The sequence below is a fragment of the Trachinotus anak genome, unplaced genomic scaffold (genome assembly GCF_046630095.1).
Source record: "Trachinotus anak isolate AG129_WGS33_773 ecotype Australia unplaced genomic scaffold, CSIRO_AGI_Tana_v1 ptg000004l, whole genome shotgun sequence".
NCBI lineage: Eukaryota > Metazoa > Chordata > Actinopteri > Carangiformes > Carangidae > Trachinotus > Trachinotus anak.
The window spans coordinates 10,112,154-10,134,325 of record NW_027273855.1 but is presented as its reverse complement, the minus strand read 5'-3'; the positions used below and the strand labels follow the sequence as shown (position 1 = coordinate 10,134,325).

The 22,172-nt window shown below is 39.0% G+C and overlaps 2 protein-coding genes across 5 annotated transcripts in view; both read right to left on the bottom strand.

Annotated features, from left to right (window-relative positions):
- The window catches only part of gpr153 (G protein-coupled receptor 153), a 38,594-nt gene extending 31,301 nt beyond the window's left edge, over positions 1-7,293 (bottom strand). The window contains exon 1 of the mRNA XM_071475756.1: positions 6,826-7,293. The gene's annotated coding sequence lies outside the window, so the exon portion shown is untranslated. The remainder of the gene's footprint in view (positions 1-6,825) is intronic.
- Positions 7,294-12,292: 4,999 nt separating this feature from the next.
- acot7 (acyl-CoA thioesterase 7) overlaps positions 12,293-22,172 on the bottom strand; it is a 51,306-nt gene continuing 41,426 nt past the window's right edge. For all 4 annotated transcript variants that reach the window (XM_071475753.1, XM_071475754.1, XM_071475750.1 and 1 more), the window contains one exon: positions 12,293-12,813. In XM_071475753.1, the coding sequence (XP_071331854.1) occupies positions 12,715-12,813 (99 nt within the window). In that variant the 3' untranslated portion in view covers positions 12,293-12,714. The remainder of the gene's footprint in view (positions 12,814-22,172) is intronic.

Here is a 22,172-nt window from a genome sequence, read left to right as displayed (position 1 = left end):
GAAAGGCAGTCCTGGTCCTGTATGCATCTTATGCAAATGATGTGAAAACTTGAAGCCTTCAGTGTATAAACACTGAGAAGTTTCAGTGAAACAGGAGATATCTTGTATCAAGCAGTTGAACATTTGAAAAGAAAACTATTTGCATATTCATATTCTGTTTTGTTTTTTTTCTAATTAGGGAGAAGCAGAGGATGTGATATCAACAATTTTAAAAAAGGTGTAAAAATTTGTGGAAAGAAATCACAATTTATTATTTATCCTAAACCAGATAAGTCAGGATGTGATGTTATTCTATAAATGTGCGTGTGTGTGTGTGTGTGTGTGTGTGTGTGTGTGTGTGTGTGTGTCATTTGGTGGTGATTTTGAGAATCAACATGGAAGAGAGTGGCAGGAGAGAATCAAGTTAAGCTGTAGTGTTTGCCACTTGCTGGTCCAAGGTCAGCGCCAGCTCCAGGAACCACCCTGGCCTATTATTGAGCCAGGAAAATTCCTGGTGGTTAAAGAAAACTAACATACATTTGGGACTATTTGATCTTAATTATCTTCAACTTTGGTGGAATATTTATGTTTTATCACTGGTATTAAAATAAATTCTTGGGTTGTAAACTATGGTGGCATTGAGAGCTCAATGCACTGCAACTTAGGAAAACACACTAATTCAGAAAACATCTTCATCAATTTGACATGTGCTGCAAATATTCACAACAAATACCCAAATGCGCTGTAAATTCAGAAAACATCATCATCATCACATTCATCACATTGACAACACGTGCCGCTAATACTCACAAGGCACTTGAAGTGTTTCCAGTGGACGCAAAAAAGTAATAAGGGGGCACCCCTGTTCCTAACCTGATAGAGCATGTACCATTTTATTATCAAAATTATATTTGGCATTTCTGTAATTTATCAGAATAGTTCAATATTAGTATAAATACTATACATGTGTATGAAATATAATGCAATACCTTATAGCTATTTCATTGTTTATTTGATCATATTTTGAGGCTGTTTACATGGTGCACAGTGTCACCCACACAGTGCAGGTGAAGAGCTCTTCCTTACCCTGTGAGGGATTACAATGGCCCTCAGAGGCCAAAACACTATCAATCTTACTCATCTCCAGCGAGCGCTCATTATCTAGTTATCAATGAGAGTCCCAGATAGGTTCCTCCTTGTGTGACAAATGATCAGCAAGATCAGCTTTAACACACTGTCCTGCAGAAAGACTAAGATACCTCTGACAACATACCTCTTTTAAACTGAAGAGGGTGATATGTGTGACCTCTCTTGAGCTGTTGGTTTAGCATTTTTACAAATTGGTATTCCAAAAGAAAAAAAGAATAGACAGTCCAGTCATGCCTTTGAATTTTTCTGAATTACCCAATATGGATTTTTACTGGGCGGGATTCCTTTGTCACAAACACAGATAACAGAGCCATTAAAGGAAAACATAAAAATGAATTAAGTAAAATCTTTTCTTTCATCTCTATTGAGAATTTGTCCTCCCTACCACAGTCAAGAGCGCCTCGACTCTATGACCTGATTAGGCTACTTAACTGTCTGACTACAGTATGTATTTTATTATGTGTGCCTTTCAAAATACCTTGCCCATCGCAACCAAAAACGTGCCAAACCTTAATTAAGATCTATTACGATTCCTGTTACCCTTCACAATGTGTTCACTCTGGGCTCTAGACCCAAAGGAAGAGTCAGAGTATTAGAAACTTTATAAAGCAGCCAGTAAGGACGTGCTCAACTTCTAGCAGGACAAATGGTCTTCCCGCCATAGGGAAAGTCCCTTACGCCACAAATCCCAACTGCTTTTATTTACATGACATCCAGAGGGGTTATTGTTTCACCAATAACTGACATGTCCTCATCATTGCTTTATCAGACCAGCCATTGGTAAACCGCTATCACTTTAGATACTCTGCTTCACTGTACTGGAACCAGACTGGATCTCTTATTGTGTATGTTGCATAGCAACTGCATCAGTCTTGAAGAAAGCATTCAGTGAAAAAGCATTATGTTTGGATCACAGTAACTGCATGTTTCCCTTGCACACATAAAAATAAAATAAACTTTTATCATGAGATACTGACTTAAACCATTTAAACTGCCACTGTGCTGGTCTTCTGCTCATGTAGGCCAAGAATTTCTTACATAATGCCAATGTAGTTCTTGCTCAATAGCTCCAGAAGTATCCGAAAATGGTAATTACAGTATAATGGCACACTGAATTTCCCTTCATGTCCAAATATTCTTCTGCGTCAGTTGCTTTAAAGTAATTGCATAATCATTAGGCAATCTGATACCTGAAATGTGTCCAATACCACTGCCTCATAAGCTCATCTACTATTCACTGTATAATATTTCCTAAATAATACTCTCTATTACTCTGTAGTTACAAATCGTCATCATTCTGCACCATCACTGATAAGTGTAGAGTCACCCAAGTGTGATCTGACAAATGGAGCGCTTTGTATTGTGGAATTGTCAGGACACTTTAGTTTTTACTTTTATGTTTTTAGTTTTAGTTTACTTTATTTATTTATTTGATACACACAATGCAATTTAACATAGTTTCAAATCAAAGTATGAAACTAATGTGTTACACAAAGAGTTTATAGCTTTAACTTCAGTTGGTAATGTGTTCCAGAGTTGACAGCCCTTTATGGAGAACTCTGATTGTCCTATCATAGATCTACAATGTGGTATTTTGCAGTTGCTGTTCACCATCCTCCTTGTTACTCTCTTACTGTCTTGCCTTTGAATATATCTGGAGAGAGACTCTGGGGCTAAACTACTGATACTTTTATAAACTAATTTGAGAAAGCAAAGATGAATAAAGCTCTCAAAACTAAGTAGATTGTATCTTTTCAGTAAGCAACAGTGAAACCATCAGGCAGGCCTTTTGTTTTATTTTCAGTGCCTGATTGTAAAAGGATGTAACTGTGGGATGGTGAGGCTACAATATGAAAAATTATAAAAACCACAGAGTGCATAAATAACTATGGTGCCTGAGTCGGTATGTAGTGTCTAATTGATTTGAAGCAATTAAGGTTGGTCTTTACTGTTTTTGAGAAACATACATACATTTCAGACTGAGATTTTCAAATAAAAATGTTGTGCACTAAGTAGCTAATACAGAGTGACATGGACCAAAAACAGGATAAAACAAATTTCTCTTCCTCTGAGGTAGTGTGTTTACTTCATGTTTTGCTCTTGTAATAAATGGACTGCAAACCTAGAATTAAGTCTAAAAATTTATGTTGGGCATTAGTTTACATTCATATTTTATTTCATGTTATGTTTTTGAAGTTGGTTCTACATCATGTTCATTTGAATATAAATTATGTAAATTCTATCATCAACCTCAATCTCATAATTATTCTGGTGTACTCATCTACAGTTGACCTAGAAAATCACTACAATAGTTTTCCATCCACAGTGAGGAATGGTGAACTGCAGTGCAGGAGGTTCATTTTCCCAAATGTCAAACCCACCCTATTTAAAAAATACTTGAGTTATGTTTCCAACAACAGTTGGTCTATCAATGGCCCATGTTGTTTTTCAAACCTTGGTGAATGGATGAAAATACTCATTGGTTACATGCTGGAAAAAAGTTTTATATCCATTTCATCATTGTGCTCCAGCCTATTTTGGGTAACAAAAAGGCTAAAGTCCAGTTTGCAGTAACTGATATATTTTCAACTACGCATGAAACCTTTTCTTGGAAACACAGTTTTGTGTTATTTGAGTAGGATGGCACTCTGAATTTTGATGCCAGATGACAACTTACATACGTAAAGTATTCACTTACAGCATATGATACCAGACAGCAAATATGCACAAGAGCTCATACTCTAGGACTAAAACAACAACAATAACATGTTGTGGGCAAACACCCCTTCCATTTAATCACAGAATTTCACTAATGCACAGCAGGGAGGCATGGGGAGCTGGCAGCCTTCTCTCCAACCAGAGGACCTAGATTCAAGCCCTGTTCCATTTAAGTCTCTAAACAAAACCAATGAAACTCCAGTCATCAGAAAATAGAAAGCTCTTGAGGTATTCTATGACCTTGACCTCTGACCTTCATGTCAAGAGAAATAAGCAAAGACAGTTTCAATACCCTCCTGCTGTAGGTTTCAAATCAGACCAACAAATTAAATATGATGCAGCCTCCTTGATCAATGTGCCAATAGGTTAACAACAGAAACTCAACTCTTTCTGAGAATGAAATGAATAGTTTCCCTCTCACCAAGTGTGAAAACTGCTTATAATTTTCTTATTCCTCAATCAAGACAAAAAATGTTTATATACTGTAAAGTAAGGTATTGAGAAAAGTATAGTTTTAGTATCAATTTAGAAACCAGTAGGCATAAAGTAAAACTTTAAACATCAGCCCAATGGGAAGCATCAGTCAGTCATTAATGAAATCGTATGATTATGACAAGGCTGTATACCCTGATCCAAGTCCATGTCAGACTGATGCAGCATGACCTCAAATATCAAATCGCATTAGATTAAGTATCACTGATTAAATACTCATCAATTAATATCAGTGGTATTATGCTCAGAGGTACTCTGAGGAAATCTAAAACTTCAGCTCTCATCGGCTTTTGCAGTGCAGTGCAGTTAAATGGAGTCTGCTGTGCTCTTCTCTCCACAGTAAACATAAAAAAGAAAACCATTAAGACATCCTCAGTGGGTATCTTGTTCCAAAGTTAAAACATTTTAAACCTATACTGAGGCTGATCTGAGCAACTTCCAAAATTGTTGTGGTTTTCTCGTCTATTCTAAATCTAAGTAAATTCACTGACGTAATTTGACATAGAAAGTGTGGCTTATTTTGTTGGGCCTGTGAGGTAAACCTAATATAATTTTTTCAAATACTGTGTGCAGTCTTTAGAGAACAGCAAGCTTCCAGCAATGATATGTCATATCTATATTTATTTATATATTTCCATAACTCCCTCAAAGCACTTGATTGTCCTGTACCACAAAGCTGAAGTAAATACCTAAGATTACCAGCTGTGTCAGTTGGATGCCCAACTACAAATTTACTAATATGGTAAAAGATATTAAAAGGTCACGAGCCAAAAATGGTGTTTGATGTTCCTGAAGCACATTTTAAGCACCTCTCTTAGCTAAACAGCCAGCTTGTCACAGAGTAAGTCATTGAATTTTCCATCACAACTGTAACCCTAGAGGCTCTCTTCCTGTTTATGTTAAGCTACTTCCAACTATGACTGTAGCTGGATCACTGGGCACCATATGGCAGAGGGTTTAGCGTTTGCCTCAGAAACAGACATGTATTTTAAGGTGGTGAAACAATGCTATACATCAAAAATTAAAAACAGAATTAATTATTAAATTCAAACCGTCTACTCTTCTCATTGTCATTAATGCTATATTATCATATAATGCTGTCAGACTCTTTTCAGTGTTGTGGGAAAAACAGAACAGTGTGAACACGAGCTAATGCGGTCACAAAATGACAGAGCCAAACGTGTGACAAACAAAATGTCACATATGCCCTGTGAAATACTGAGTTCTGTAGCGAGGTTTTGTGTTGAAGCAGCAACTGTCACATGTAGGCTACAGCACTCTCTCTGAGCAGTCATGGATTGTCTTCCATAGCCACCCTCTGACTTGTAACTGCATACAATCCACTCTCTCCTCTATTTCTGCAATGTCTACTATTTTTCTGTTAGGAAGACCATTAAAATAGCATTTAAAAGAATGCAAAGATCAGACTGTCTCCTCATTCTTCGTCTTTTTGTTATTTCCAAAGGTTTCTCTGAAAAGATGCTGTTGACAGTGGTGTTTGTATTACACACAACAGAGAGACATTTAAAGCATAACTTCACCTTTTCTAAATGCCACAGTATAACCCTGGTATCTTATTTCCTTTAAAGTCAAGTCACAAGTTCATGTCAAGAAAATGCCTGGACAATAAGTTAAATGTAGCCTCTTGGGCAAGCAAGAAGGTTCTCAATCTGAAAAATCATTAAGATTATATTCATACCGAAAAATGATTTGCCAGGCAAACAATTGTAAGCTTAAGTTATTTGTCCTAATGTGTACATACCTATCTTAAATGCATCATTACTGTGTATGCTACAATAATGGATGGTGTCAATATGTAATCTAAAAACCAAACATACAAGTTGAATTTTAAAGTATTCTCACATGTTTAGGTTGAAAATCATCATATCACGCACGCAATTCCAAATTAAGAGATTAGATTATCTATTATATCTTTTGAAAACAGCCTGACAAGATTTGTGATTACAGGATACTCAGTATTCTTTAACAAAAAATAGCCTCTAAATAAACCACTAGGTTACTGGTTCCTTTTACTGGTGGGTTTTCTTTCTATAATTAACACAGTGTTAACTCGGTGTCTCATCATGGTCATTTCCAGTAATCTCTCACCTACCAGCTCTGTGTAATTACCATTCTTAATCCAGCACACGGATTTAATGTAAAAGACGCTCCTCACTCTGTTAAATTTGTGTGTAATATAGTCCAGACCATGTAATATTTGTCATTCAGCCTTTCAGTTCTTTATTCGCATTTGTCTTGTATGCAATCTGGTTAATCAAGCAAACCTCAAACTAGGTCAGGTTTACACGGTGAGACCACAGGAATGTTACATTTTAATGCAAATATTTACATTTGCACACTTTCCCCTCTCGTCAGATGAGCTGCAGGACACCACCTGTTCGGCTGAAGCCTCGTCCTACACCTGTTCAAACAAGCTAATCACCGCAGACTTTGACAACATGATAACCAGCTGTGTGAGATTCTTACCTTTCCCCAAGACGTGTAGGCTCCTAACGGCTCCTTGTTTCGGGAATGAAAAACACTCTGGCTGAGTCACATCAGTTCAGCTCCGTTAAAGTGGATTCCCGGCTTTTACATCCCCAAAACTGAGCAGCGGCAGGAAGGAGTCGACGGCATCAAGTTAAAGCAACGACCTGCGAAACGAAGGATGAGCCCTGAAACGTAACATCACCACAGCTGTACTCCTCTCGTATCTCGTTGCCCTCTCTTTGTCTCGTTGACGGGGTAAGAAAAAAAAAGAGAACAAATTATCGACGAGTTCGGTTAAAAAAAAAACAAAAAAAAAAAACAAAAATTTCACCCTTCTTGACCACGCGGCGGGCGGTAGCGCGACAGCACCGGCGCTAAATGCCCGGGTAATTCCGGGTAAAACACGGATTTCTCCTCCTGTTTTCCGACCCTGGCAAGGCGAGCGACGGATGAGGCATGACTGCTGCGCGCTCCCGACAGCTCAGGCTCGTCCGCGGGTCAAGCTCTCCGTGGCCGTGGGAGTGAACCGCAATAAGAAATAATTCATGGAAAAAGAGGTCGGCATTTTGACAGAGCGAGAACTGCTCCTGCATGTTGCACATTTGCTTTGAGTGAAAACAGGTCCTCTTATTTAAAAATGAACATGATGGTGTAGGTTACTTTTGTTAAAGGTCTAATTTGAATGAGTTGATAGAAAGACTGACTTCATTAAGCTTTGAATTTGAGGTAACCAGGGAAAATAAAAGGTGGTTATACGAGACTATTGCAGATAGCTACAAGTCTCTAAATTCAAGCTATTTTTTTCCCATAGTGTACATTTTCGTTATAACAATACTGTTAAGATGGACTAAAGCTGCATCCAGCCCACATATGTAGCCTATCAATGGGATTAATGCACGTTATTTTCTCATGTTTTCGTGCTCCTTAAAATGGGCCCTTCCCATTGACATTATACTACTTGTTATGTAAGACTGGATGATTTCTGTAAGAAAGGCTTTCCCCCCTCAGGGCTTAGATTGTACCCAGTGAGAAAATTAATAGGCCTGGCATGAGAGGAGAGACACAGAGACGTCCCTGGTGCCTTGGTTTTTGCCACTATTATAAAGATTATTTGTATTTTCATTTATTTGGTGGATGAGTAGTGCATACTCTCCCTGCCTCCCATTCATTAAAATGGATACACACAACCACACCTGGGAGCTTCCAGTGCAGTACACAGACAGGCTATTCAGCACTGAAGTGCTTTAAAAAGAGAAGCTCCTCTAGATACTGAGGCAGGGTTGGAAATTTCCCCTGAGCTTCCCAGCTGATCCAGTCAGTACTTCCACCACCTAAAGATATACTGCAGCGTCAAGGTTTACACTCTTCTTGTTATTCAAATGCATAATGGTACTGCAGCCAAAACAATGCACTTTATTTGAATAAATGCTGTAAATTTTCTTTGTCTGCCCAGATTAATTGCATATGTTTAAAGGCAAGATTTGGCACAGTTGGCATAAAACCACAGTGAAAGTTGTACAGCAGAGAGTTGGACTTGCCAAAAGATTCTTGTTTTCTTAGAGAGAAACATGAGTGCCAGAGGAGGATGACCTGTTTCCTATGCTACTGGATGGTAAAAGGAAACTTGAACATTTTTAGAATTATTTCTTGTTACACGCTACGGAACCCAAAGTGCAACATTACCCATAAAGCTGGGTTGTTGTTTTTTTTTTCAAAATACCCTCTGTTACATTCAGGTATGACATTATTCACCAGCTTAATTGCTGAGACTATTCCAACAGTAACCAGACTAACCTTCAGACAGTTCACAGTTTAGTCCTGGTCGCTACACCATTTTGGGTAGGAAAAACTGAATGAGAAAGATTCGTTTTTTAGATTTAGATAGATAATAGAGATATTAAAGTTTACTGTATTGTCCAAACCCATTAGATCTTCTAAAACTCTTTAACCTTTAAGATATTTATGGATGCTTCTAGGTTTGTGTGCAATGAGCAGTTTTATTGTTTTGGTGCATTAACTGTGTGTGGTTTAGATAACTGAGATGAAGTGAATATTTGTTTAAAATCTGTCTGGTTGTCTTAGCAACATGTTACCTTGTTTTACTCGACTGTAAATCTGATGATGTCACTGCATCCTGTCAGCCTCAGCAATGAAACTGGAGATAGTATCCAGGTTTTAAAAAGACTGAATTTTCAGCAGCCCAACAGTCATGTCATGGTGGTGACATGGTCGACATCACAGTTGCATCAACTCACTCGCTCACTGTGCTTGAACAAGCTTTCTGATATGTAAAATGATATAGATCACTCAGTGCAATTTTCAGCTTATAAAAACTACTAATTTTAAGGAGTTTGATATTGTGGGAATTTATTAGGAGGAGTTTAGGAGCTGATGAAAAGACCCTTTTGACACAACGCAACCTGAGAAGATGAAAACAAGATGATAGAGCAGAAACTGGTTGTATGTGCAGCCATTAGCTGTGTGTGTGTGAGAGAGAGAAACAGAGCAAAAGAGGGGGAGGCTGTGAAGGTAAGAGTTAAAATGTTCTCTTCATGATCGCACATTCACATTTTCAAACATCTTTAAAGCAAATTACACATTTTAATTCACAAATGTGTCCAGAGCATTATTTCAGTGGACAGCAGTGTTAAATTTGAATGTGTCTGACTCTGCAGGAGCTGGTCCTAATCATAATTATCTCAGAGACTCTGTAAGATGTTCATTATTAAGTAAAGTGAGGCAGGACTACTTCAAATCAGTCAGAGGGTGTATGAATTAGCAATCCATTTACAAAATTACAAAGGGAATCAATTAACTCTGCCCTCCATTTTTAATGAAAAATGTTGGAAATGTTAGATATAAAGCTTGTATAACAAAATGTGTAGATTCAGAAATGTATTGGTGAGTATGATGGCGCATGGTTAAGTACAGCTGTAGTATTGTATTGATGCTTTATTTTTGTGCTTAATAAATCCATCATCAAGGGGCAAGATAGCTTGAGTTTGTTAAAAGAAGCAGACTGTCCATCTCCAGCTTCTCCTGTGTGATGCTAGGTGACCTGGAAGTAAAAACTAACAGAAGGCATTCCCGCCCACTGGCTCTGCTGGCATCGGGCTGCCCTCCACTCTCACCGTCAGCTCCATGATCACACATCACATCACACACACACACACACACACACACAGCCACACAGCAGCTCGTGAATGCTTAACACTGTTTTGAATGTCCTGCTGTTGTCCTCTCAGGATTGCCACCCCTCTGTGTGGAGGAGTGTGTGTGCCTTACAGTCAGAGGTAGCCTAATTTAGTAGTACTCCCAGTAAGGTCTCTTGTGGTTGTAAAATAAAAAATAAAAAAAGGGAGGTTCCAGGCCATACAAGTACAGCCCATCACCTACTCCTCTGCAAGGAAAGCCCTGCTGGCTCCAAGCCCAGAGAACAGAGGAGGAATGAATGTAGGACTCATATCTCTGCTCTGTGAAGGTGTTCCAGGAAAAACAAAGAAAACAACTTTTACAAACAAAAAGGAAACATTGAGTTGGTTAACCATTCTCTATATGACGCTGATATTTTGAGCATCTGAAACTTCTGCCAACAAACTAAACAGAAATGTTGCCTCACGCAAATATTGACAGACCTATTTTCACATGTGACCTTGAAGTATAATGTGCACACTGTTCAGATTTCTGCATCTGGTTTCATGTGTGGAAGCAGAATCCCTGCTGTCAGAAAATGACTGACTGTACGCACACAATGAGGAGAAAATGCAAAGCGGGTTGCTTGGTAATGAAGGCAGAGAGTTTTCTCAACACCACCTTGCTTTATCGTTTATCCTTCCCTCAGAGTCCTTAATGGTTTTTCACCTGCACCAGAGGATCATTCATTTTCTAAGTGGCCTTGTCAGTCTTTACACTGGGATTGAGCAGTGAGAGGGCTGCTATCCCATAATTTAGATGCAAAGACATGAGTGGACATATAAAATCAGCATTTGCCTTCATTGCTTTAATGTCTGCTGGAAAAGGCAGTTTGACATGCAGCAAGCAAGGTTACTGAATACACAGTATACTGCATGTCTGGCAGGCACAAAGATTAACGTGGCTTCAGAGATGCAGTTTAAAGCAGATTTCACTGTCTTTGTTGCTACCTGGCAGAGAAACATCTATCTGATAATGTCATCTTTTCTATTTCAACTGTTCTTCCACATAAGTAACCATGGTTACCATATTGTGTCACTAAATATAAAAGCCAGCTGCTACCAGCTTAAATGGCGGAAGACAGTAATGAACACTGCTGTGAATGACAAGAAATGACACTCATTTTTGAATGTTTTAATTTCAGGAACTGTCTAGCATCTGTGCTGATGTGGTACGTCAGGCAGATGCTTTTCAATAAAGGTCATATTTCCCAGAAGTCTTATCTTGCCATCTAAGATGGATCCTGTCTCCCTGTCTTCTCCTTCTCCCACCAGATGCCTCAACTTCACTGGGGTTAAAAATAGATATATCCCCTCAGTGCAGCTTGAGCCTAATTTTATTTTCACGGGGGAAATGAAAAGCGCACATACTGCGCTGGAGGGACAGAGGGGCAAAAAAACAATAACCTTCAAGATCCAATGACAAATCAGTTTTTATCTGTGTAAGGATAAACAGTATGAAGAGGAACAAAGGTCCAAACAAACAGGCACTTTGCTGAAGTTTAGGTCTGTGTGGCACTTTGTTCTTCATAGAGCTGCTCTCTCACTGGGTTTTAATATTGAAATTTCACTTTGGTTTCGATTGCACATGGGTTGAAGTCTAACTACTCCTCCTGAAAAATCAGATATAAGTCAGTGTTCTCAGTATACAAATGATAAACCAGTCCTGCTGTATATTTGAACAGGAGTTTTTTATGGAAGGTTATTAATCACAGCCATTTCAGTCCCTGCATGTCAATATGGATATTGATTTCTCACTGGCTGCTGCTGACCCACATTCATATTCTGACCTTTATGAAGAGAAAGATGCACATCCCCACACATTTTTTTCTTTCAAGTTGTGGCTCCTATCAGGCTGTGAGGAGTTCTCACATCTTATCAGGACTAAAAAAAGTGAGCCAGGGAGAATAATGTAGGAGACAGAGGGACAAATAGTGAAGGAGAGACACAAGAAAGTTACATTGCAAGAGATGAGGATACGACAGCAACCAGGAGAAGGAAAGGAGAGCACGGTAAGGCAGAGCAAATGCTAGAGCTAGAGTGTGACAGACAGGCAGAGGAAGAGGAGAGCGGAGAGGAAGGAGGGGGAGGGTGGGCGTGGGAGAGATGCAAGTTGAGTCAAAGCCCCTAAGCTCCCCTGATTTCTCTGTGAAAGACACGGTGCTGAAAAGATGGATAGCGTGTACCCTCTCTGCCAAGGCATGCCCAAGACAATGACATCATCATCATCATCATCGTCAAACTATCAAGGACACAAGGCGAGAGCCCCAGTCTCACGCTTGGATCTTTTATTCATTATTATTCACTCACTTATTCATCATTTTCCTTCTGCTCAGACTATCACTTTGCACTGACACAGTCATCAAGTCTTCATACTTAAAAATCTTAGAACAAAATAGTACTCTTACTTCTACATACAGTCAGACTCTCACTTTGCACTGACAGTGATAATTAATAGTCTTCATACATAAATAAAAATCTCCCCAAATTAAAATATGTACTCTTACTTTTACATACATACACAGCCATATGTGGACACTTTGGTGTGTAGCACAGGAGAAAATAATCAAAGGTTTAATAGGAGGCTACAATTACAGAACAATAGAGAGGGTTTTTACTTCCTTTATACTGTATGTGTGTTGTGTGGGGCTGATATACTGTTGTTGGACGCATTTAATGCTGGTGAGCATTGGCATCACTGCTGGCGCTCCTTCTCTGCAAGTCTCTTTGCTTTATTCTGGAGGTAACGCGCTTTGCCCTCCTCAAAGCGTCTCTGCTCCTCCTCCCCTTCAATCTGAGAAACAAGCAAAAAGACAAAACATTTGCTTTCAGAGACATTCATCACTGACATATTGCGCCCTGGAATGTTTCCCCGGCTGTTATTATATTAACCGTGGGCCTGAAACTCTCATCTAATTTACCAGTCTGTGCTATTGTAATTGCCATTCATCTTCTTGGTGAAGTACAGAATGAATGACTGAGATTTGGAGAGGCTTGGCATTACATGCATACAAAGTAAACAGTGGAATGGATTCAAGTAAAGTACAACAAAACCACAAGGTGATTTGAAAGACATTGATAGAACATCGACATATATGAAATTCTTTCAGCGGCATTTCAACAACATATTATTAGACAACATTATGAATATAAATGCAAATAGCGTATATCTGCAACACTGTCAGTCAGCCAGTATGTGACTCCAGTTCTTTGGTCACAACTTATATTATCAAGATAGCTTTTCACCAGGTGCATGAAATTAGATGTGAAAATTACAGGGTTCAAGGGAACAAGGTTCATAAAAGATAATTTCCATGGTTTTTGTTGGCTGCTGACCTTTCATGGTCAAATCTGCTCTTGACAAACATTTTGGTCCATAACAAGGTGACTAATTAGCAGCAGCTGCGGAAATTGGATGAATCTTTTTTTTTCAGCTATATATATATATATCATAAACAGGAAATCTGGGAAGCCCCCCCTTGAGTTACAGTTGCTCTGAATCACTTCAGCACTTCTGTTTTTATTCTGTGCAGCCCATCCAAGCCTGTGAACAACAAATCCTCTCTTTCACTCTACTTAGCTCAGTTTTGCTGCTGATTCGTGGGAAGAAGCACTAGCCCGCACAGTTTAATTAGACTGCCTGGCAACCGCGTGACTTAAACAATAATACCACCACTAATGACAGTGTCAACACTTACTTTTATGAGCCTGCCTACTTCCCCACTCCCTCAGCACACTGTTCTCAGGGAGCAGGAGATCGTCTTATATGTGAACATGTATACATATATGCTTGTGTTAGTTTTTTAATGTAAAATATACTGTGAAAGTGAATACTAGTGTTAATGCCATGTTCCGATGAAAGCTCTTTGCTGTGACACACCAGGTGGGCGGCAGATTCAAGAGCACCTGCCACTCAACAGCATTCTGGGTGCAAAGATCACAGATGGCACCTTATCTTTATGGTGAGAGCAGGGTGGAAGCAGAGCTGACAAAAAATCATACCAGGGACAAGCCCAGGGGTCACAGCTCAAATGTAATGAGCATATTAAAATAGTGATGCTGAGCTACAAACACAATACAGATGGGAATATCTTCTCTGTAAAGCAGGTTCAGGGGTTTACAGCTGTAGTATTGGTGTGTTTGTTGTACACTGGTTATATAACATTCAACATATTGCTCAGTCAATTTTGCTTTTGCCATTCATCTGAAAGTAATGGATCATTCCAGTTCATTGACTTTCAAAGCAAAAAAAAGAGAGAGGGATAGACCAAGTTTCACAGCAGTTTCAGTATTTTCAAACATTTCAAACACAAATGCTGCTCAGAAAATCTTTTTCAAAAAGTTAATTTTCCTCATTCCAAACCAAACAGTCACACTGCACATTCACACAAGTGAAGCCGAATAATAAATAGTGTAATACCTATAGAGGACTTTCATATCCCATGAGGAATATATTCCTTTGGGCTGCTGAGGGACAGCAGTTTTCATATTCAAACATTCTCTGTTCTGTGGCCATGTTGGAAGGCAGGCAACAACACAAACTGTGTGCAGAACCACCTACTAACGTACAATCCATACTAAGTGTGACGTCAAAATGAGTATGTAGTGCATTCCGACTGCATAGTATGTGGATTTTGTGTATGCAAGAAATCCCCAAATGTACACTAGATCAGCAAGAATTTCTGAGTGTGCGCTAGAGCATACTGGGCATGCTCAACTGTCCCACGATCCATTGTGGCTTTTCAAACTCCGATGGCAGACTTCAAGCCAGATATATACATATCTATTGATGACCATTTTCTATGATCATGAAATGAGCCTCTTTTACTTACAGAGATTCATTCTTAAGAAATCTATAAATATATAATTTCAGAGTCTATATAAAGAGCGATTGTAACTAAGGGAGCACTTCTCAAATTCTCCAAAATTCAGGTGCGTCGAGTTTTAAGAGCTGATTTCCTCTGTTGTCTCCACACTGAGAGTGGCACTTGGGGGCTGGTAAGAGGGATGACCGTGAAGCGTTGCTCTGGACCCAGGACGTTACGGTAAAGTATACTAGCTAGCTGCTCTCCGTCAATCTCCAAAATCCAAATTATTATTGCCAAGTGCCACACACAAACCCAAACCTCTCTTAATCTGTCACTCAAGCCCCTGAGGACTAGCCTATTATTTATTATAGTTTATATTATATAATGCAAAAATTGTAACTTTATTGATGTGCAATTTCTCCTACAATCCTGGGTGTTGGTGGGGTTTCTTGTGATTGGCTCAAAATGCATTTTCACAAATGAACCAATTTCCAAGAGGATACTTCCTCCTTATCTCACCTGACCAAACAAAAGACCCACATGTTCCAGTTATTTTTCTAATTAACAATAAACGTATTCAGGTTATCAGTGTAAAATGGAGTTATCTATTCAGAAAAGAAAAATGTTCCCAAACTGATTTGACTTGCATTATTATGTGATTCAACCTAGCAGAGTGAATATTTTCTGTTAATATTGCTTGGGTTCATATTGGTTTCTTCACTCTTTGTAAATGTATGTCTATGTGTAAACATTATTTGTCCTACTTATATTATGAGCACATTACTACTAGACTGCACATGTGCATGCATATGTTTATGCTAATCTGGACCACATTTGCATAACTCAATGAGACAATTCAATGCTAAGCTCAAAATGTCCTTTTGGTGTCCCCATGTAATTTCTATTCCCACAGTGACTCCAGTCTAATAACTATGATTATACAAGATCATCAACTACTACTGGTGACTCTCTGATGCAGAACTTATCAACCTTGGAAAAACGCACGCTTGTTTTATGTGTCTTTAACTTGAATATTTCCATTCCCATTGTGCATCATATTTCAGGCATTCTGCCTCAACTTGTAAAAATGACACCAGATACCACGTTTTGGCTCAGACCATGCCTCAGACATAACTATACCATGAAGGCTGTTTGCGAAGAATGGCTCCTGGGCATCTGTCTCACACTGAGAGCAGGGTGAGCAGTAGCCACTTCCAAATTACACTTATTTGGAAATTATCTCATTATTGTAACTCTGTCTGTGCCTGTAGCTCTGTCCCAATCTACAAAGGCGTGGCCTCCTATGCCCACATAGACTGCAGGGGCCAAACCAAAATGAGACAGTCTGGTCTACAGAGGATTTTTTATTTCTCCTTGGCCACTGTTTTATTTCTGGAGTTCTCTTTATTCTGTTTTTGTAAAAGTGATTCATCACTGATGCGCAATGAATCGTAGGATAGGTTGGGTCACGAAAGATCCACCAGTGGGAACCTTCGTTGCCCAGGAAACTAAGGACACATTTCTCATCTGCATTTGAAGGAGCCTTTGAAACGGGACAGCCTTGTCACGCCACTGCGACACAAATGCAGCCTTGAAGGATGCTGCCTCTGAATAAAGACACAGCTTGTGTCTCTACTACTGTCTAATTAAAGCAAACATAACAGAATAATATAATAATCATCTTATAAGATGGTTATTATTTAGTCATGAACCAAAGTGTCGGACAATCAAAAAAATGAGCTAATGATGGCACTAAATGTAACATTAAGGGATCACATAAATGTCTTTACCAAATTTCATGTCAAGCCATCCGTCTGTGATGTCTGTATAAAAAAAACTAATTTTCACTTATTAAGATATTTTAGTCTCGACTGGAGTGGATTAGAAACTGCTAGAATTGTTATCATACAAGAAATGAACAAATAAATGAATAAATAAATCAAATATCATCTATAGTAAAGTGCACTGGAGCACATGAAATATCAATCTAAATGTCTTCCAATGGGAAAAAAGACAAAGTCAGACCTCGGAGCCTTGGCTAATCGGGTCAAACAGCCAAGAAAAACAGCTGTTTCACCTGGCATGCTGGTTGTCCATTAAGTGGACAGTTGAATGGAGTGCAACAAACCAAATGGTGTAAACTTGGAACAAGGACAAGGCTTGTAAAAGGGACTCGCTCAGACAATGCCAGCAAAATGCCAGAAGGGTTCCTTTGTGTTGGCATGAGCTGTTATTAGAGTGGGCACAGGGCATCAGTGGCACTGCCAAATGCCAGTATCTCAAAAGTAGCACTAAGCTGTAAGCAACCAGCTCAGAAAAAGAATATTAATAACCATCTGCAATGTCATTTGACTGGATACTAACCTACAGTAAGGAAAGGTGTTTTATTTATAGACATAAAATGACTCCTGTCACATCCTCTGTACTGGCTTTTCTTGATTGCTGAAATGACCTCTGTCCATGGATCACCCTGTTCACTCATAATAAATATTTTACACCGTCTGAATGAAATGGTAACATGATATATACAACTACAAAAGGTAGTTGTTTGTTAGTGGTTTGCATCACCCTAAATCACTTGAACACTCCTAAAAATGAACAGTTATATACGTTGTATTCCTGTGACCTACATTTGTGTAGTGGTGTATACTAGGTTAGTTTTTTCTGACAACAAATTGGATGTCCAAATGAAAAGCAGTAAAAAACACTCAATATGCCAGTAGTGGATCTTTCAGTCTGAGTCATCTGGTGAGCTGGTGTCATCTGCAACACCAGCCGACAATCAGGTAACTTTGAGCACAATAGAAACTAAATCACCTAGCTCAAGCCAATTTTAAGTTGATTTTCAGACATGAATAGACCCCCATCATTTTCTGGAAAAATGAATTACTTTTGTATACTTTGGAAAATATTTGAAATTTAAAGAATGAATCATTTGCGAGAAAAGCAAGAGAAAAATGATGTTCAGAGAGATTATAGCTAATAGCTTTATGTTTTGTTGTAAGGCTTCAAATAAAACAAATAATACTGAATAAATTCAGAAGTACTCATACTTTGTGTTATATTGAACTTTGTGTTATAAATGACTCGTGTATTTTCTGTCTAAGGGTGAAAAGTAAAGTGGGCTCTATGAATGTGTATTATTGACACAAACGGATTATGCCACAAAACAGGATGGATGTCCTGAATTTAGTTTTGTTTTGGAATATGGAATAATATAGGCCTCTATGCATATTTGTGAATAAGGTATAATGATATATATATATAATTAGCCATGCTCCAAATTCATGCTCTGAAGTGTTATGAGAACAAACGTCGGTATGTTATCTGTGTCATGCCTTGAGTTACCACAGAGGCAGAAATATCTGCAACCCAGGCACGAGTGTACCCGTTAACCCATTGGTGATTGTCTTGAATGGGAGGCATCTAAAAATAAATGTGCATCACTTCATGTGGACTACAGGAGGTCGCCATGACAACCGGGCTTGTTTTCGTGTCAAGGGAGGCCAGCTGAGCCTCTGCCAGCAAGGAAGGCATGAGATGGAGGAAAAGGAGTGATGGAGAGATGAAGAAAAGAGGGCGAAGGAGGGATGGAAGAAGCTGCTGTGATAGAAAGTGAGGGAGGCAGGAAAGATGAATAGAGGCAGAAGGTGTGAGAGATGGGAGAGATGGAATAAAAGCAGGAAGGAGAGATATGATTAAATAATGAACAAGAATGGAGGAGAATAAAGAGAAAGCAAGATGTAAGAAGGACCAAAGCACGTTATATTCACCAAGAATTTGTTTACTTAATAACTATAATAATTTAAACCTTTGAACCTTTGCAGAAGGACTACTGAATATGCACACAGTTTTGAGAAACACAATTTTTCATTCATACCGTAACACACATCCACACTTGGTTCTACCCAGTTTGACCACAGTACAACCCCATTCTCCCATCATCAGTTTACACTGCATTTAAAGTGCTGACTTTCTGGTAACAAGTCTGTTTGGCAACTGCTTGCCCTTTAAATAACCAGAAATACAACCAAGACATAGCGCTAGTCAAAGGTGCTTCCGAGCATTTTTGATTATCCCTATGCTGACCCATCATGCACATATATTTTTTTAGTGCTTTTAAAGAGAACTGCTGTAGAGAGGCGATGCATCCCCCTGATATCGTTCTCTCTGCTCATGCTGTCCTCTTTCACCACTTCAGCATTACCCACAGTATGCTAACATTAGTGACAGCTCATCTACAACCCCCCACAAACACACACACACACACACACACACACACAGAGAGAGAGTCCCTAACCCCCTGCTGAGCTAAAACAGGAAAATCTAAAAATAGTAAATGTAACAGGCTCACTCAAGAGAAAGTGAGGATGAGAGAATGGGGGAAAAGTACCTGCAGTTAAAAATAGCAGAAGCTGCCCTTTCGATCAGGCTATTTATAGAACACAACTGGAGCAGAATCTGCCACAATGTCATGAGAATTTCATTAGTGAGGGTTCAACATTTATTATTTATTTAGCTTTCCAGGGTGTTTTTATGTTTAAATTGAAGGATTCAGTGAAAGAAAAATAAGATTTCCAAGGATGATATAAATAAAGAAGAGGAGGGGGAGAATCAGCCTGGTCCCCTGAAATATTTTGAAAATAAATGTGCAACTATGTATCTATGTGAATGTATTAACAGTAAATTCAGAAACTGTTCAGACCCCTTCAATTCAAAATAAAAAAAAAATCATTCTTCCCTCATCAATCAGTGAAAACTGAATTTTAGGATTCTTTTTTAAATTTATTAAAAATGAAATACTGAAATGTCACATTAACATACATATTCAGACCCTTTGCTCTGACAAGTTTAGCTCAGGTGCCTCTCATTTCTCTTGATCATCTTTGAGGTGTTGAGGTGTTTCTACACCTTGACTGGAGTCCACGTGTGGTAAATTCAACTGATTGGACATGATTTGGATAGGGACACACCTATCTATATAAGGACACACAGCTGACAATCAGAGGAAAAAACCAAGCCATGTGGGGGAAGGAACTGCCTGCAACTGCCTGAGCTCAGACACAGGATTGTGTCTAGGCGCAGGTCTGGGGAAGGCTACAAAAAATTCAGCTGCATAATTCTGACATGGAAAAAGTTTGGAATAACCATGACTCTTTATAGAGGTGGCCACCTGGCCAAACTGAATAATCAAGGGAGAAGGGCTGTGGTGTGAGAGGTGACCAAGAACCTGATGGTCACTCTGGCTTAACTTCAGACTTGCTGCGTGAAGATGGAGAGATTTTCAGAAGGACTCATTCTAAGCATCATGTCTGGTTTCCTCCAGAAAAATACACTGTACATTTTACATTTTATATTTACAGTAGCCAAGCTAGTTCTCCAAAGTGCCTTCCAATTAATTCCTTTACGGTTATCACAACATGCACCAGTGCAAATATCATTTGATAGGGTTATTTAGAATAATAATTAATGGTATAGGCCGAATTGTCTTATTGGGTGGCCAAACGTTTGTTGTACTTTTTTCACCTTGCTATCATCTGTCTTATGAGGCTAATTAATGTCATTGTTGTGTTTCTATCCCTCACAGTCCCAGCTCCACTGTTAGGGGAAATCCAGGTGTTAATTGGATTGACGTGTTAAACCTTATTTCCTGCATTTGTCACTTCTTTTTTATACACAGAGGGACTGACATCTATGAATAAGTTTACCGTCATCAGTGGAGTTTGGACAGGCACTCCCTCATTTTGAGTCAATCTCATTCCATTTTTGAGCCCTAAGTACAGAGTTATAAAGTCAGAAATAGCTGTGATTGAGCTTTGTCATCCTTCTCTCACTCACATAAATAAACACATGCATTTGTGCCCAGTGATCTGTTCAAGCACGTGCAAATCCACACACAAAGCCCTCTCTCACAGAGACAGACCTACACATGCAGGAGCTCTATTTATCTTTATCTGACACACAAACAAAGTCTGTCTATATTGTATCTCTGTCCAGCATTTTCTCTCTCACACATGCACATACACAAATTTCTCTATTCCCGCCCTTGTTTATCTGACATGGTACATCAGAGCCCTGGCAGCCCAGGCCCCATTTAGATTTCCATTTAGATTTCCATTTATAGCGTTGAGGATGAATTATTAACATCACCAAGAGATTTTTTTTCTGCCTCTCTTTTCATAAAATTGAGGTGAACAGAAAAATTACAATGACTCTAATCATCCCCTGCAATTCCAAGCCAATAAAACAAAAGCCATGAGCAGCTTGTGTGAGATGGAAAATCAGGTAATGAATTCAAGGAGGGAGGCAGACAATGGGCGATCCAAATACGGAGGTTTTGTGAAATGGAAATGGGGAGACTCACGGGCACTTTAGAACAGGCCGACCGGCATAAACGCACATTTGATGCACATTTCTATCTGACAGGGGCACAAGAAGACAACTCTGTTCCCAAATAGATGTATCATGGTGTTAAAAGCTGGTGCTGCATCTTTAAGTGTGTGAGTTTTTGGTAAGACGGGTCACCTCAGCACTTGGTGGCAGGACAACACACTTATAAAAACCATTTTCCACGCTACAATGCCAAGCTTGGATTTCTTCCCACAAATTTCTTATTGCACGCTTGTGTTGCTTGAAACATGGTAGGACATGGTGTATTGCTTCTTTCAAGACCTTAGGGCGAGTTAGGCAGTAATTTATAGTAAGCATACTGTACTTTCCTACAGGCTTTGGTTCATTATTTTGGTTAAGGCAAGAGAGAACATGCAGGTTAACCCAGAAAACAGCTTTGTTCTTGACTTACGGTCTTCACTTTTTAATGCATTCCCCTGACTTACTCAGTACTCTGCACATACTTAAAGTTTAATGATTAGCCCAGGTGCAAACTGTGAATTTTGCTAGCATTATCAAATCTGGAAACAGATTCATTGCATGTTGTGAAGTTAATTGTGTTTCCAAAATCCATATCAAATATAATCTTTTAACCAAGCGAGACATTTCCAAAGACATCAAACAGAACATGTATTGTTGAGTCACAAATGCTGAATAAATGTTAATGTTAAAAATTATTCGCAATCCACTAAATCCTTTTATTTAGTGTTTGGAATGTGATTTTAAGGGCTCATCAGAGAGACAATCAGGGTGTGTGACTGGAGCCAGGAAATAATTTAAATGTGCTGAGTTAAACAGATGGCCTGTGCATACAGAACAGTGTTTGCATATAAACAGGGTCTGGACCATCGTGTACCAAGGAAGCAGCACAAACAGCAGGCGCCCCTCTCCTGTCTGCAGGTAAACACACACACTTTACATCCAAACAATAAATGCTGAGTCATCCAGACATTGC